Consider the following 18,199-nt stretch of genomic DNA (forward strand, 5'->3'; position numbering starts at 1 on the left):
AACATGGGCCTTTGGGAATTTTCTTGGAAAGGTTGGTGCTACTTTTCACAAAGACATTCTTCTCAAACAACAACATCAGTATAATGTCAAGCAATCCTTAGCTATGACAGCATGACATTGCAAAACTGTAGTTTCTCTGTAGTATTTGTAATGTGAAAACAGACTTTTACTTCAGTTGCAAAATGACAGTAGAGGAAAGATAAATTCAGAGTGGATGCATATGAATATGACTTTGCTCTCTGACTTCCTCGGGAATGACTCATTGGCATTCAAGATGTTGCACCACGAGTGTGCTGGTGTGAGAGCCAACATTAAAGTCGACCAGATTTAGGTTGGCATTTTTCTTGACTGATCAGCCTCGGTCCCCTTAGGCTTCCACAGAAGTGCCTGAAGCAAAAGCTAGTCAGTAGCTGTTTTTGCACACTGTGTGCACTACACAGAAAATGCACAGTTTCAAGATTCTTTGATATTTTTACTCTCTGTCACTTCCCAAACCTTGCCTCAGCCCGTCTCACCCAGTCTCTGTTGTCTTCAAAGCAGAGCAAGAACTTTCTGGAAACGTGTTCGTTTTGTAATACAGTAAATTCGATCCACTGTGCCTAACACCTGTAGCCACTCAGTCCTTCGTACATGTTTTTTTTTGGTTGGTTTTGGTGACAGCGCTACAGATCAGAAAATATGAGGTGGGCAGGCAATCCGTGGAAATGTTAAATGCAATTTATCACCATTCAATCAGCAGGAGAGTTAAGTTGTGAAAGGCCCAGCAGGGATCCAGTGAAGAGATGAGAGACATGGGGTGAGACTAATTGCATCTGCAAAGAAAAAACATGTAGTGGAGCCAGTAAAGAAACATTAACTATTCCACAGTTGTCAGGTGTATTTTCTGTGTGAACTATAATGAGTTAATTAGCACTTTTCCAAGTAATATATCATAGTGTGATGCATATCTGCTGTATATATACAGTACCCATAATGAAGGTTTATGGATATTGTATGAAGACTCAATCAAGCAACAAACATAACTGCATCTTTCCTTTATTCCAGGTGGCCAACCTACTGCGACTCTTCCAGATCCCTCAGATCAGCTATGCTTCCACCAGTGCCAAGCTCAGTGACAAGACCCGCTATGACTATTTTGCCCGCACCGTGCCCCCTGATTTCTACCAGGCCAAGGCCATGGCAGAGATCCTGCGTTACTTCAACTGGACGTACGTGTCCACAGTGGCATCAGAAGGTGACTATGGTGAGACTGGGATCGATGCCTTCCAGCAGGAGGCTCGAGCCCGCCAGATCTGTATCGCCACTTCAGCCAAGGTGAGCCGCTCCATGAGCCGTTGGAGTTATGAAAATGTGATCCGCTCCCTGCAGCAGAAGTCCAACGCCAAGGTGGTCATCCTGTTCACCCGCAGCGAAGACGCCCGTGAGCTGCTGGTCGCAGCAAACCGCATGAACGTCACCTTCACCTGGGTGGCCAGTGATGGGTGGGGAGCGCAGGAGAGTGTGGTGAGGGGAAGTGAGGCTGTGGCAGACGGGGCATTCACCATTGAACTGGCCTCCTATGAAATCCCCCAGTTCAATGAGTATTTCACTGCCTTGCACCCGTACAACAACACCAGGAATCCGTGGTTCAGAGAGTTCTGGGAAAACCAGTTCCAGTGCAGCCTTCACGAGTTGAGCTGTGGAAAGCACTCGCTCCGTGAAGTTCCGTTCCAACCTGAATCCAAGATCATGTTTGTAGTGAACGCTGTCTATGCGATGGCTACTGCCTTACATAACATGAAGCAGGCCTTATGCACCAACTCCACCAAGGTGTGTGATGCTCTTAAACCTGGCAATGGAAGAAAGTTTTACAGGGACTATATTCTAAAGGTCAAGTTTGATGGTGAGCAAAATCTTGATCAGTTATTATCATTACAGTGTTGCTTCAAGGATATTAATTCTCACAATATAAAGGGATTTCTTTATGTTCATCATTCTGTCATCTGTATAAACACCAATACAAACCTCAGTATACAGTGGTATCACTTAATCTCCCCAACTGCACTCTGCACTGTATGCTGCCTAATTGGATTATATCAATTTAGATCCATTGTACCAATTCATATAAAATATTAAATGACAATAGTGCAGGAGTAATTCTACATATTTATACACTGCAGCTGGAGATAAGCTCTGTAATGATTCAATTTGCAAAGATGAAACTCTTCCCACATCCTCATGCTTGACTTAAATGTGAATGCAGCAAGGGTTGTTCAGTTTGAACACTGCAGATACACAGATACACCACTTCTCTTCATGCTGAGAGAACACTTGTTTTCTCCTACTGCTGTTTACACAAAATGTGTCACAGCATTTGCATCAACATATCCACACATCACAAATGATAGACTGCCACTTCAGATCCTCTCACTTTAGTAAATGCGTTACATTGTCTTCTCCTTCAATTTATGGAAACACTGTACTGAAAAACCTCAGACTTTACAATCTATTTAATGTGTGTTTATACTTATAAAGCATATGTTTTATGATACACACAGTAGTAGGAAAAGTACTCAGATTGTTTACTTACAGTAAGTAAAAGTATCAGTACCAAGTAAAAGTCCTGCATTCAAAATGTTACTTAAGTAAAAGTATACAAATATTAACATTAAAATAAAAGTTAAAGTTAAAGCACTCACTATGCAGAAGAGCACAGTTCAAATTAATCCATGTACATATATCCTATTTACTGATGTGTTATTGTGAACATCACATTTAATCTTGCAGCCGGTAAAGGTGGAGCTAATTTGAACTACCCTTCATGCTTAGAATTTGAAGTACTTTGTTACTTGTGGATTTTACATTAGGGATCCATAAGGTCTTATGATGATACTGCAATTTGTTTTATTCATGTCATTCTGAAAAGTAACTAGTAACTAAAGTTGTCCATGTAGTGAAGTCAAAGTATGAAGTAGCAGAAAATGAAAATATTCAAGTAAAATACAAATACCTCAAAATTGTACTTAGGTATGGTACTTGTGTAACTGTAGTTGACTTAGTTACCTTCCACCTCTGGAACCACAGATTACTAGAGCTGAAATGATAAGTGGAATTAGCAAGCAGTCAGGTGCGCTATTTTCCAACATATGGTTAATCAATGAAATGAGAAAATATTCATCAGATGATTTGATAATGAAAATAATTGTTAGTTGTCACCCTTAGTACCCTATACCCTGACCAGGTATGCAGAAATCTTGCACTGCTACTTCTAGTAAAGTCAATACAATCAGGATAAAGGTCTGTGATCTTTTATTTTAGTACACAGAACCTTATTCTAGATAATGTGTCAACTGATAAGAATTCCCGTTCTATCCCATATCATTTAGCTCCTCTTTCATTTTGAACGTTTCCATGAGTTTCTGCACTTCTCATCCAGTGACCCCTGTACACCTGTTACTTTCTCACTCTTATTTCCTTTTTTTTAATCTTCAGCACCATTTCGACCACCAGACACAGACAATGTTGTACGCTTTGACGCATATGGAGACAGCCTCGGCCGTTACAACATTTTTCATTATCACAAAGAGGGTGGAAGCTACGTCTACCGTAAGGTAGGCTACTGGGCTCAGAGCCTGATCCTGAACACCAGCCTGATCCCCTGGGCTGGCCAGGTTGCCCCCACCTCCCAGTGCAGTGACCCCTGCAGGAAGAATGAGGTGAAGAGCATGCAGCCTGGAGATGTGTGCTGCTGGATCTGTATCCCCTGTCAGTCCTACCAGTACTTGCAGGATGAGTTCACCTGTGCTGACTGCAGCTTTGGACAGTGGCCCCTGGCCAACCTGACAGGTTGTTACGACCTGCCTGAGGAGTACATCCACTGGGAAGATGCCTGGGCCATAGGACCTGTCACCATTTCCTGTTTAGGGATGATGTGTACTCTCTTTGTCATTGGCCTCTTCCTGAAACACAATGAGACCCCCGTGGTGAAGGCCAGCGGACGCGAGCTCTCCTACATCCTTTTGCTGGGAGTGGTGATGTGTTATAGCATGACCTTCATCTACATTGCCAAACCTTCTACAGCAGTGTGTACACTGCGCCGACTAGGCTTAGGCACCTCGTTTGCTGTGTGCTACTCAGCCTTGCTAACCAAGACCAATCGCATCGCTCGGATCTTCAGTGGGGTGAAGGACGGGGCGCAGCGGCCTCGATTTATCAGTCCAGCCTCCCAGGTTGCCATCTGCGGTGCTCTGATCTCGTGCCAGCTGGTAGTGGTGGTGGTATGGCTGCTGGTGGAGGCCCCAGGGGTGAGAAAGGAAGTGGGTCCGGAGAGGAGAGACGTGGTCACCCTCAAGTGTAACAGCAAGGACTCCAGCATGCTCCTGTCTCTCACCTACAACTGCATTCTCATTATTCTCTGCACAGTCTACGCCTTCAAGACTCGCAAATGCCCAGAGAACTTCAACGAGGCCAAGTTCATTGGGTTCACCATGTACACCACCTGCATCATCTGGCTGGCGTTCCAGCCCATTTTCTATGTCACTGCCAGTGACTACAGGGTGAGTTCAGCTAGGTTATAACTGGTTCATGAGTGTGCACATGTAGTCCTGTAAGACAATCACTACATTTTCTATATGACATACAGTACATGCTGTGGTAACGACGTGTATTAAATTATTTGTTCAGGTGGCTTTAGGTTCTTAATCTGGGCAGAATACATCCAAGCAGATAATGAGTTTTTCTGGAGTTTAAATTTTATATGCATGAAATCACAAACTAATGTCAGCTAGCATTGATTCAGCAATCAGGCTGTGTTGCCTGCAGCTCGTAGGAATATATATTGTTTATTACTGCACTGCTTTAGTTCTTCATAATTAGCTTCACACTTAAGATTGTCAGGTGCCAAGCAAGATAAGAATTTTGACTGCCTTGTTTTGCCTTAAGTTTAAATATTAATGAAGTGAAAATAAATTATGAAATATGAATGCTCAAGTCTATGAGAAGCGTGCAGACTACTAAGTATCTTCCAGTTCTAGTGGCGGTATAATTTAAGTAGTGTTTTGTCAAGGTATTCTATAAACAAAAGGTTAAAATTTTAGCAAAATTTAATAAGAGAAATGGAGAAAGGACACAGCAGCACCTTCACATTTCTCCTGAAGTAAAAGCTTATGGCAGGAAGGCATTATGAAATGTATGTTAACAAAGTACATATCCCTCCAACCACAACTAAAATTAATCCCAGAGAAAAACTACTTCAAACCACTTCATTTAAACATTACCTCTAATTTGCATCTAAATCCCCAGTGAAAATCTATTTATTCTATACAGTATCTATGAAGAATCAATTATGACCTTAGAGCATTTGTCTCTATAATATCATTATTGATCAAAACGAATATCAAATGATACACAGTAGATGGATAGATTCAGGGAAAATGGTGGCCTGAATCATGGAGGTCTGGGAGAGAGAGAGGCAGAGGGGAGAAATAGCCGGAGGAATCCCCCGACACAGCCGCCTCTGCAGAAACATGGAGAGGGCAGGCAAGACATGAGGGCTGAAAGGGAACTGGATGTCCCTGTGTGTCCCTGTGCGTAACTGTGTGGAATGGAGTGTGAAAGACTGGGTTGCTGCGTCCCAGCTGTGTCCTCTGTCCTGAGACTGCAGCGAGACTCAGAGGAACCCTTCCTCAAGGCCCTCCAGGTGGCATGAGTGATTCACAGCCAGATCAGATAGACGCAAAACTCCCCTTTGACCGATGAATAAGCGCTGGAGCAACTGAGCTGGCGCTGTGTCTCGAGTTTTTCACAGGCAGGGACATATTACTAGTGTTCTCCTAATTTTACACTTCTCATATTGCTATCACAGTGTTTTGCATATGTCAAACAAATACAGATTTGATTGTGGTCTGTCGTCATATGTTCAACTAAATGCAATCCACTGAGCCATGAATAACAGAGGAAATATTGAAGATGTTCTCCACACCCTGAGGGAGAGGGGCTGGATCTCAGCAGCAAGCATAAGCGAAAACACTGAAGGCTAGTGACAGTACTGAAAGGCAGAACAGCGTCTTCTGTGATTTTTACAAAATTACCTGGTCATTTTAAGATCCGTCTTAAAAGGAACCTTTACTAAATATATCAAATGTCTGTCAGTCGAGCTTGTTCGACTGGCATTACACCAGTTCAGTGCCACAGTCTTTTCCCTCTAGAGCCCACTGATGTTGTTTGTCACATACTGGACATTGTGCAAACAGCTGTAGCACCACAATCAGACTCAGCATAAGAGTCGAAGCAGAAGTGCCCAAATGCAAAATGTAAAGCCCTTTGAGGAAATATAGTAATAAACCAGCATTAGTGGAGGAAATATAATTACAGCATTACTCTCTTTAGACCAGCCGATAAAACCTGTGGGGTCTGGTACACAGTAGGTTAAAAACACACAAACAAACAGATTCATTCCACTTGTCAAATCACACACTGGTCTCTCTCAATGAATTACTAGCGGCTTTTGCCAGCTGAGCTACACACGCTTGTACCTCGTTCATCCAATAAAGCATCTCAATAAATGTACAGTGTAGCACGAGGGCCAATAAAAAGAAAAATCTCATCTCTGCTGGAGGAACAAATCATCAGTGCTGTATTTGTGAAATACAGTTTTAACTTCAAAGGACAAACACAGTAAAAACAACAGTTTACAGAGACAAGCAGACATTGCAGTAGTCATGTCTACATCCTGTCCACACGTGAGCAAGAGCCATCAGGAAAAATATCACCACAGAAGCGGATTCCTTCTCCTCTGCTCTTCCAAAGCATCATCTTATGAATTATTAAAATCACTTAACAGGTTGTTCCTATGCAGTACCGTGGGCGATTTTATTCAAAACAATTTCTGAATTGTGCAGAGGACATTTAGCCTCTGTGCACTTCAGTATTGGTCAGATTATCATGTATAAACTGTCACTTTGCCTCCTTATACCATGTATCCAGATATGCAGTCAAAATATACAGTAAAGAAAAATGGTAATGTTTGGTGAAAGTACATTGTCGATCTAGGACCTGAGTGCGTTGCAGTGTGCACTGGGTTTCAGAGGTGGCATGTGGTGAATCTTAACTTTGAATTCATTACAGCACTGGCAACCTACAGTACCTCTCAAAATACAGTGATTCAGTCATTTCACATTCAGTTGGGGCAACAAACAGATAAACACTTATGTAAGATGATTAAACACTTTGCTTCTCGGCTATATTGCTGCCTAAACTAATGGATACCTGGTGCCCACATTATTTTAATTCCAACATTAGCATTCAGGGTGATGCCAGACACCTGCTGTGCCTTGTGAAAATGAAATGCACCTGCCACACACCGCACGATGCTGAGCTGCATCCTGTCTTCAGGAAAAACAAAAAGAAGGCTTGTGAGAGGGTTGGAAATAAGGGAGCAGACTGATGACACACAACAAGATGTGGGCAGGGTGAGAAGAGAAAGCAGCGATGGTTGAGCAGTTGATTGACAAGCAAATAAACAGATCACTTAACACGTCATATTTAGCAGTTCCAGCTGATAGCGTCCTCCGCTCTTGCACCTAGCTTTGATCCTGATTCCTGAATTATGAAAGGTGTGCTTATCATCTCTTTTGTGACTTCTGAGCCCCTTATTAAAATGAATATTCTTGAACAGCAATCAGCTTTATGGAGGAACAAACATTTCCATAAACATTATTAATGTTAAAAAAAAAAATCACTAAATATATTAATATGAATTAACACTGCGACTGTGTGTGAACATTAATACTGGAGGCAGGGATTCAACACTGGCAAAATAGAAATGTGAGTGTTACATATATATGACATAAACTCATCTCTTGAATATACAACAGGGGCAAGAGTAAGAACCTGCCACCTAATCATGGCTTTAGTTTTTGAAAGTGAATTTCCCATTTTGCTTTGCTCCCCCAGGTGCAGACCACCACCATGTGCATCTCGGTCAGCCTGAGTGGGTCGGTGGTGCTGGGCTGCCTCTTTGCTCCCAAGGTCCACATCATCCTGTTCCAGCCGCAGAAGAACGTCTGCACCCATAGGGTGGCCACTACCCGCTTCAGTGTCACCACTGGCCCAGGCTCCAGCTTCTCTCAAGGTGCCACCTGATATACAACATTATTCATTCATTACAACTAGTGTTACACATTTCTGTTACACCTCTAACGCGTGGTTCCAGTAGTGGAAGAAGTACTCCGATTCTATACTTAGGTAAAAGTAGTAATACCACAGTGGAAAAATGCTCTGTTACAAGTAAAAGTCCTGCAGTACAAAAGCATTAGCATCAAAAGATACCAAAAGTAAAAGTACTTATTATGCAGAATAGCACATTTCACATTTTATTTCATATAATAATAAAATACTTCATATTATTATCATTATTATCATCATACATACCTTATATGCTTAGACAGTAATTTGCTTATAATATCATTTAAATGACGTTATCTACTGCTGGGTAGCGTATGAATTTCTCACCAGGAATCAATAAAGCTTGCCAATTACAGTGTATGGTATATTCTGAAAAGTAACTGAATGAATGTAGCTGGTTAAAAAATACAAAATTTGCCTCTGAAATGAAGTGAAGTCGAAGTCTGAAGTAACAGAAAATGAAAATACAGAAAGTACAGATACCTCAAAATTGTACTTAAGTACAGTACTTGAGTAAATGTACTTAGTTACTGTCCACCACTGCATGGTTCAGATCAGACAAATCAAAAATACTTAACAGTTTGTCCAGTTTTGTGTTGTTTCATTAAGACTTCCACCAGACAAATTAATAAACCTTTTATGTCTACAAATCAGAAGAAAGTGTAACTGGAGGACAGAGAGCATCTGCTATTGTTTCTGAAAACAATGGAAAATGCAATATTAACACATACTGTACTTCCATAAGTGCAATTCATCAGATTTCACTTAACTGTACATAAGTCATCGCTTGACTATCGTCCTGTTAATTCACATGGTCCTTTGGGCTCAGTGGAAAAGGGATGGCAGGGACTTGTGGCACATCTCATATATTTAATATCTGTAATATCTATTTGTATAATCCAGAAGAACTTTTTAAAAATGTTTTGCAGCATCCGCCTCCAACGTTGTTCCAACAGTGTGTAATGGGCGAGAGGTGGTGGACTCCACAACATCCTCCTTGTGAAGATCGGCCACCGGGCAATGTAAACACAGTTATATAACCACTAGTCCGGAATCAGGTGTCTCAGATATTAAAGAGGTCACACAGACGATTGTCCTGACTTTGTTGTCCTCAAAGTGCTGTGAGTAAAATGTACCAATTGTTTTATTTCGTTTTTTGACTCAAATAAGGTGCCAATAAAGCTGCATATAGCCCATGTTTTTATTGAAGAATCTTTAAACAATGGAGTCAATTATAGTAAATCTGTTAAATATAATATATACAAAACGTTTTTAATGTAGATTTTGGTGAACCAGTTTGTGCTTTATTGTAATTTATGTAAATAAAATGTGTTTTTTATTAATACCAACATGATTTATAGTCTGTCTTGGCACAGCTTCATGGGCCACATATTCTAGTGGATAATATATGCAAACATTCTGTGAGCTATAGCTTTGTCCAGCTTGGAGTAAACCATATAGTCTTAGTTTCCTGCACAAATATGCCAAACATGCTATCAGGCTACACTGTCCATTTTATATTATTTACACCCTTGCCCTCTGCTGCAAACAGCTAAACATCTATAATGTGATGAATTAACACATATATACTGCAGCATTTTACAGCCTTTATACCTTCAGGTACTTTATGCTTCCATTCACCTGTTCCTGTCATGCCTTGCAACATGCTGGCCTGGCCATTGGGAGCAAGTTTTGGCTCACGGTCTTGCTGAGGGCACTTCAACGTGTGGCGAGAAAGAGCCTGGGATTAAACTATCAGACATGTGATAAATGGACCCCATCCTCCAAGCCACAGCTCTGAAAGTGATGTATAATCTTATGAGATCTTATGAGTTATGTACAAGAGCTGCAATCCAGATAGTCTTTGTTCCCCAACTATTTAAAAGACAGTATATGATGATGTTGGTGCAATTTACATTTGGAGTTCAGGTTGGGTTTGAAATCTGAGCTGTCTAATATATTATATCAGCTTCACTCTCCACCATCTGCCAAAACCAAACAGCCTGTACATGAAAATTACCAGCACAAATATCATCATCTGCCGATGTGGGATCAAATCCACCAAAGCTGTCCCAGGAATACACACAGCAGTATGGCCCTGTGTACATAAGGCAGATGCTTTGGAAAATGTATCGGTACAGTATTTGTGATTTAACACTGCCATCTTGTGTCCAGATTGTTCAATCTAACCATGCACATTGCAACATGTAGCCCCAGGGCTAACAGTGAAAAAAGGAGTCTATGGTGGAAGCAGACTGATAGCATGTACCACAACAACTTGTAGATGTGATAGTGTAACAGATGGGTGTAAAGGTTTAAGAAAAGGGCCCCTGAATATTGAGTTTGTGCCTCTGTAAGTTCATTATCAGGCTAATTCTGAGTTAATAATAACCACAAAATGTTACCTTTCATAAGAGACCAGGGACATAAATGCAGTCCTTAGGATTCAGGATTTGAAACTTTTTTATTATGAGTGTTCCATTTGGGGTTTGTGCACCAAAAATGGGGTGTTTCTTAACAAGTTAAAATACCACAGCATAAATCCTGAGCTGGTCTTAAGATTACACCAGGTACAATTCATAGATTTTAATTGAACTGTGGTTAATTTTGGTCCTATCTGTTAAGTATTCTAGCACTGTAAGAAGAATTTACTATATTTTCTTTGACAGTAGCATAGCAAACAGTACAGTGAAGCTATACAACATCAACATACAAATCATATGCTTAAGTAATGTTTAACTGATTAATGACTCAGGACGATTTACAATAATGCATGGGTTACTGCAAGATGCATCATAAGTTGCTGTTACTGGCCATTAATTAACAAAAGATCAAGTCACCCTGGGCTTCTGTGATTACTACAGACTTCTTCAGTTAAGGAGTTATTTTCCAATTAAGGAAAGTTCATTTACATTTACTTTACACATTAACTGACATGCCACCAGATTAGCTGCATTCCAGTAACACAGTGGCTCATTTCATGCATTTGATCAACCTCTCTATAAGCAGAACACTATTCTGCATGGCCCAGTTGTTTGTTTGTATGTATGTCACATTTACAAGTTAGAAAAACTGACTGCACAATTTAAAGAAGGCCCTTAACAAAAGTACTGTCCAACTGCACCTGCTAAATGAGTCTGGTTTAATTATTCTTTACCATATTACACAACTTGTATTTTTGCACAGCACAGTTTCATATTTGCATTAGAATAAAAACTATTCTCCCGATCAAATACAGGGGTCTGACATGAACCTTTGTCTGACTAGAAGCAGCTAATTTGGTGGCACATCCATTACATGTATGGAGTAAATGTGAATTAATGTTCCTTAACTGATGATCTATTAAATCTGAACTAACCACACAAAGCCAGAGTGACTCGATCGTTTACTCTTGAATATCAAGATCTCGTGATAGAGCTGGCAGTAAGTCGTGCGTTAAATCACCACGAGTCACGCAGGAGTTTACGCATATGACTTGTACCCCTCCTGGAAAGTGTTAGCCTATAATACATGTTTGATTCAAGGGGCCAGCGGATGGTGTGGACGATGTGGACGCGGTGCGGTTTCGGTCCAGCAGGTGGCGGTGCTCGTTCGCTCCAGTAGCAGGAAACCGCACAGCTCGACTCCACCTCTTCCTCCGCTGTAAGGCGATTGTAAACTTCCCGAAAGCCAGAGTAAGTCCGGTGTAGTTCATCTTCTGCTAAATCAGAGAGGAGACGCCGTGTTTCCATCTGATATTCCTCTCAGTCTCTCTCTCTCTCTCTCGACACCATTTACAGTAAGAAGGTGAGTTGCCAGCTGCGGGGATTTCACATCTTTCTTTCGGGATAGACCGGGGTGGGCGGAGGCTCTCTGGCTGTCTTGTTCAGAAACATATAAAAACTATTACTATTAATAATTCCTATTACTCATGGCAGTATACAGTAGCAGGTTGGTAATCACACAGTGAGCACATGTAGAGAGAATTAATTTGTTCTAATGAGGCCTGCGCAGCAGGCAAGTGTGGACATGTCCGAGCTTGTCCGGGTGTCCAGTGACTAACACAGCAGCCTTCTGTCCAGGGCTTTCACACGGCATTATGGCACCAAAGAGACGGGCTGCTTCTGCTGTGCGGGCAGGGGGCAAGAAGGTGAAAGAGGAGCCAGAAACAACCGAGTCCAAGGATCCTTTCACCTCTGCAAAGGAGGCCCTTCTGGCTGCAGGGCCACAGGTAAAAGGCAAGAAGAAGGTGGATGAGCATTGCTCCCTGTCAACCTGCGGACAGGTAAGAGAGATGCGCTGTCCTCATATAGTCGCACGTCTACCAGCGCAAATGACTGAATTGTGTGCCTTCAGAGTGTAAACTAGATTGTGAAGAATGTTCTGTTTTCTCCACAGGTGTATGAGGACTACGACTGCATGCTCAATCAGACAAATGTTGGACACAACAATAATAAGTTCTATGTGATTCAAGTTGTTGAAGCAAACAACAAATATTATTTGTGGAACAGATGGGGTAGAGTGGTAAGTTCATCTGGCAACATGTTCCCAACAATATCCCTTTGTTACTTTGCTCTGTTTCGTTTGTTTTGTCTTTAAATGTTTAATTACTGTTCTTGTTCTTTTACAGTGGAATGAAAGCATCTAATTGAGATAAATGTTCCTGTTGTTTGATTTGTATATGGATGCTTTGCATGTTCTAAACGACCTGTTTAAACAAGTGTCTTTAATTGCTCACAGGCCAGTGACTTAAATTATTGCTGTGGTTATTATTTGCTCAATATAATTATCCTAATGAATGGTATCATTTGCATAACTGGTGATTTTTAATATTCTGCTGTGTTAACATCTGGACTTTCGACAGTTTGCACAGCCCTTGTTCATTTAAATTTCCCCTGATTGCATCATCTCTCATCTTAATTCAGGGAGAAGTGGGACAGTCCAAACTTAATGTGTTTGATAAGCCCGAGAGCGCCGTCAAGGACTTTGAGAAGAAGTTTAAGGACAAGACAAAGAACAAATGGAGTGATCGGATGAATTTTGTGTCTCACTCTGGGAAGTATACGCTTATCGAGGTGGATGGAGAGGAAGATGCTGAGGTCAAGGTAATGTACATCTCACTAGAACAAGGAGCAATGCACATGAATATTTTACTTAAGAAAATGATGGTGTTTTAGATATTTTAAACATTTGGTGGATTATCAGAATCTCACCATTCCTCTTTTGGCTGCTCCCTGTACTTCTGGGGGTCACCATAGTGGATTACTGGGATCCTTATATGTGATTTGGCACAAGTTTTACACATGATGCCCTTCCTGACACAACCCATTTTATCAAGATTTGAAATTGGCACATATATAGTGGCAAGAAAAAGTATGTGAACCTTTTGGAATTTCATGGTTTTCAGCATTAATTTGTCATAAAATGTGATCTGATCTTCATCTAAGTCAAGAGTACTGACAAATATAATGTGCCTACAAAAACAACACAGAAAAAATTCTGATCTTTCATATCTTTATTGAGAACAACCATAAAAACCTCATAGTGCTAGTGGAAAAAGTATGTGACCCCTTGAGTTAATGACCTCAAAAAAGCTAATTGGAGTCAGGTGTTAGCATACCTGGAGTTTTGTTAAGAAAATGAGTTTGGAGGTGTGGACTAGAGCTACTTTGACTGATAAAAAACACTCAAACCTTTTTGAGTTTGCTCCATACAAGAAGAGTATGCTTCTGTGAGCCATGCATCGTCAAAAAGAGCTTTCAGAAGATCTACGTTCAAGAATTATTGATTTACATAAAGGTGGAAAGGGTTATAAAGTGATTTCAAAGATTTAGAAATTCACCAGTCTACAGTTAGGCAAACGATCTACAAATGGAGACACTTTGGGACTGTGGCTACTCTACCAAGAAGTGGGCGCCCAGTCAAAATGACCCCAAGAGCACAACAAAGACTCATCAATGAGGTAAAGAAACAACCTGAAGTGACAGCCAAAGATTTGAAGGCATCATTGGAACCGGATAACATCTATGTTCATGAGGCTACAGTACGTAAAACATTGAACAAGCAGGGTGTCTATGGAAGGACACCATGAAGGAAGCCGCTGCTTAGTAAAAAGAACATTGCTGCATGCCTGAAGTTTGCAAAAGAGTGTAGTAGCGGTATTGGCAGCAGTACTGTGGACTGATGAAACTAAGATTGAACTATTTGGAAAGAACACACAGCACTACATCTGGCGTAAAAAGGGCACTGCATATCATCATGAAAACATCATCCCAACTGTAAAGTATAGTGGAGGAAACATCATGATGGCCTGCTTTGCTGCATCAGGGCCTGGCCAGCTTGCAGTCGTTGAGGGGAAAATGAATTCCCAAGTGTATCAAAAACATTCTTCAGGATAATGTGAGAATGTCTGTACATCAGCTGAAACTCTGTAGAAGTTGGGTGATGCAACAGGACAATGGCCCAAAATACCGGAACAAATCCACAACAGAATGGCTTCAGAAAAACAAAATCTGCCTTTTGAAGCGGCCAAGTCAGAACATAGACCTCAACCTAGTAGAGATGCTATGGAATGAGTTGAAGAGAGCCATACACATGAGACGTCCAAAGAACATGATGGAGCTAAAGCAGTTCTGCCAGGATGAATGGGCTAAAATTCATCCTGAACGATGTGTAGGTCTGATCCACAGCTACAGGAAGCGTCTGGTTGAGGTTATTGCTGCCAGGGGGCGTCAACCAGTTATTAATACAAAGGGTTCACTTACTTTTTCCACTACCATTTTGAATGTTGAATGAGTGTCTTCAATAAAGACATGAAAGATCAGATTTTTTTTGTGTTGTTTTTGTAGGCACATTATATTTGTCAGTACTCTTGACTTAGATGAAGATCAGATCATATTTTATGACAAATTAATGCTGAAAACCATGAAATTCCAAAAGGTTCACATACTTTTTCTTGCCATTGTGCAACCCCAGTGGCTGGGTATTCCCAGGTGGCCTCACGTCCATGTAATATCCAGACCTTGCCCTGCTCAACTTCTAAGCTCAGACAAGAGCTGGCACAGCTAGGGTGGCATGGCTAAGGAATTTCACTGTGTATACTTTTATTGTCTGTACCCCAGGTGGACAGTATTGATGGAAAGACGGTCAAAGTCTCAAAAAATGTCCAGCCTTGCACCCTTGACGATGCAACAAAGAACCTCATCAAGCTCATATTCAGCAATGACATGTTCAAGGAGGCCATGGAGTGTATGAACTTAGGTGGGTGTGTTTCAGTGAACCTGCCCTTCAAAACAAACAGGTTTGGTAGTCTGCAAAAGATCAGTGTGCATAAATACCTGCTCTGTCACATACCAGTTGGACTAGAGTGCCTGCTGCACTGAACAGGGTGATCATCTGAAAATAGTATATTTAGCTTGACTTCTGGTATTGCTAAGTACAGGAAAGAATGCAGAATGGTGCAGGTAAATGAGTGACCCCTACTACTACCAAGGGGTGAAGTCTGTATTTACACAACACATCTCCTTATCTGAGATATTTGAACATAATTGATCAGTGATGGGTTTTGTTAAAACAATTATTATTTGGAAGTCGCTAGAGAAACAGTTTGTGCCTTTAAATAGGCAAAAAACACTGTGTGAGATGCCTTAATGCAAACAAACAGTACAATAACTTGCCTGGTTGAGATTTTTATTTTTGTGTGGATGTTGTACAGACATCAAGAAAATGCCTTTGGGCAAGCTCAGTAAGCTGCAGATTGCAAAGGGCTTTGGAGTACTGGAGGAAATCGAGGCAGCCATCAACCAAAAAAGCAAAAGATCATGTCTGGAAGAACTTTCCTCAAAGTTCTTTACCACAATCCCACACAACTTTGGCCGGAACAGACCGCCAACCATCGACAACCAAGAGATTGTGGACCAGAAGAAAGAGATGCTTATGGTTAGATTTTTTTCAGGTTATGTGCTGGAATTAGCTGTTTTTCTGTGATGTGTTCTCAGTCTTAAAGTCACCATCATTTTATTTTACATGCTCCAAAAAGGTGCTGGCAGACATTGAGCTCGCCCAGACTCTGAAGTCAGAGACTGAGAAGGCTCAGGAAGAGATGATAGACACAGTTCCTCACCCTCTAGACCAGGACTACAACTCTCTGAAATGCAAGCTCACACTAATGGAAAAGGGTACAGGAACATTCAAGGTACTGTCATAAGTGATAATAAGGCTCAGTAAATACAAAGCCTTGTACTGTCATGACTGGTTTCAGATCATCTTACATTCATGTTGTCTTCTTGTGTATGAATAATACTCTTTTTTTCCATTTAAAGATAATAGCAAAATACCTTAAAGAGACGTCATGTGACTTTAATGAACCAAAGATTGTCAATATTTGGGAAGTTGATCGAGAGACTGAGGTAGGAGCCAGAGTCAGTCTTGTTTAATTTAATACAGATGGCTGAAGTACTGCGATCTAACACGTGCTGAATGTTGCACATTGCAGGGACAGCGCTTTAGGGAACATGATAAACTGGAGAACCGTCGTCTGCTGTGGCATGGCACAAACATAGCAGTGGTGGCAGCTACGGTCTGAGAATAATGCCCCATTCAGGAGGCCGTGTCGGCAGCGGTATCTATTTCGCGTCTGAAAACAGCAAGTCCGCAAGTTATGGTGAGGCTGTATGAAAAGACTAAAAAAAGATAATGACACTTTTAATTATAATGATAATAAGGTGTTTGCTAATCACATTTTTTGTTGCTGTGTGTATTTAGTGCGCACCTCTAAACGGACTGGAGTGATGTTTCTGAGTGAGGTAGCCCTTGGCAAAGAATGTACCATCACCAAAGACAACAGTTCCCTGAAGAAGCCTCCTGCAGGCTATGATTCTGTGGTGGCACGAGGAACAGTGGAACCGGGTACTAAGTTTTATTTATTTAGTAGGGTTTTGGAAACATGCATGAAACATGAGTTCACATTGGAAATCATAGCATTTCCAAGAACTGTACTTGGTTCATTAAGTCACTAGTTTCCCCAATAATAATAAAACTGAAAACACTGTGTTTGATGATTCAGCATCTTTTGTTTGACAAAGTTAACTGCTGTGTTTTCAGATCCCTCCAAGGACATCATCATCTGTCTGGATGGCAAAAAAGTTGCTGTACCTCAGGGTAAGGCCATTCAACAGAGCCAGTTCTCAAAGAGCTCCTTCTACAACAGTGAATATCTTATCTACAAAGAGAGCCAGTGTCGCCTTCGCTACCTGTTGGAGCTGAACATGTCATACTAATTCAGCTCAAGGAACGAGGCGGCGTCCTTTGAGAGAAAAATCCTCTCTGTCTGTTTAAGGGGCTTCCTGAAAAGCTTTGCTATGCTGTTTTGCAATCGTGTCATGACTCTGTGCCTTCTGTTATAAAACTGACCTGGGTTTGATATATCATATTCTGTGTACTTTTTTTTCCTCACCATTTTACGATTACATGCTGCGTTATATCTGGCACCTCAGTTGTGGTTTTAGTTGCTTAAGGAAAATATCTCAGAAGATATCTTGGGCATTTTGGCTGCATGCTTTTGCAGTATGTATACATTATCACTACTACTACATAGTACTGTAGTTCTGAAGTAAAAACGGTACCCTATGCACGGAAATGTTTATAGGTGGAAGTAAGGTGCAATTTAGCACTAGTATTTATGCACTATTACAAAATCTGGTATATTGTTGTACTTTTAAAGAAGACTGAAAGTGTGTCTTCAGTATAAAGTAACGTGTAGTTTGGGCAAATCTTTTGCCAGGAAGGTCTTCTCATTAAAGTACTGACACATGGTATCAGTACTGAGCAACTGTGGCTGGGATGTAATTGTCTCGGCAGTATTGCACATAATGTGAATGATTAGTTAATAAACACATAGCACCTCCCCAACTTGTTGCAATGTTTTTCCTTTTTGTACACTTGATATTTTAGAAAACTTTCAGTATTGCCAATATCACTCACTACTGTTGTATTTGATGGAAGAAAATGTTTTATTTTGTTGGATCGGTTTTAATATATATAACATTTTTCATTTGCA

At 40.9% G+C, this 18,199-nt stretch overlaps 2 protein-coding genes across 2 annotated transcripts in view; both read left to right on the forward strand.

Moving 5' to 3' along the window:
- grm2a (glutamate receptor, metabotropic 2a) overlaps positions 1-9,410 on the forward strand; it is a 29,223-nt gene extending 19,813 nt beyond the window's left edge. The window contains exons 3-6 of the mRNA XM_020607740.1: positions 1,045-1,882; positions 3,472-4,535; positions 7,933-8,110; positions 9,093-9,410. Of these exons, the coding sequence (XP_020463396.1) occupies positions 1,045-1,882; positions 3,472-4,535; positions 7,933-8,110; positions 9,093-9,166 (2,154 nt within the window). The 3' untranslated portion in view covers positions 9,167-9,410. The remainder of the gene's footprint in view (positions 1-1,044; positions 1,883-3,471; positions 4,536-7,932; positions 8,111-9,092) is intronic.
- A 2,377-nt stretch (positions 9,411-11,787) lies between these two features.
- Positions 11,788-18,107, forward strand: parp3 (poly (ADP-ribose) polymerase family, member 3). The gene is given in 12 exon segments (XM_020607741.1): positions 11,788-11,949; positions 12,225-12,427; positions 12,541-12,666; positions 13,068-13,247; positions 15,264-15,402; positions 15,857-16,080; positions 16,181-16,336; positions 16,464-16,550; positions 16,637-16,715; positions 16,718-16,804; positions 16,906-17,049; positions 17,245-18,107. Coding segments are annotated over 11 exon segments (1,584 nt in total). The 5' UTR covers positions 11,788-11,949; positions 12,225-12,241; the 3' UTR covers positions 17,421-18,107.
- Positions 18,108-18,199: the final 92 nt, after the last annotated feature.

This window comes from Monopterus albus, unplaced genomic scaffold (genome assembly GCF_001952655.1).
Source record: "Monopterus albus unplaced genomic scaffold, M_albus_1.0 scaffold89.1, whole genome shotgun sequence".
Classification (NCBI taxonomy): Eukaryota; Metazoa; Chordata; class Actinopteri; order Synbranchiformes; family Synbranchidae; genus Monopterus; species Monopterus albus.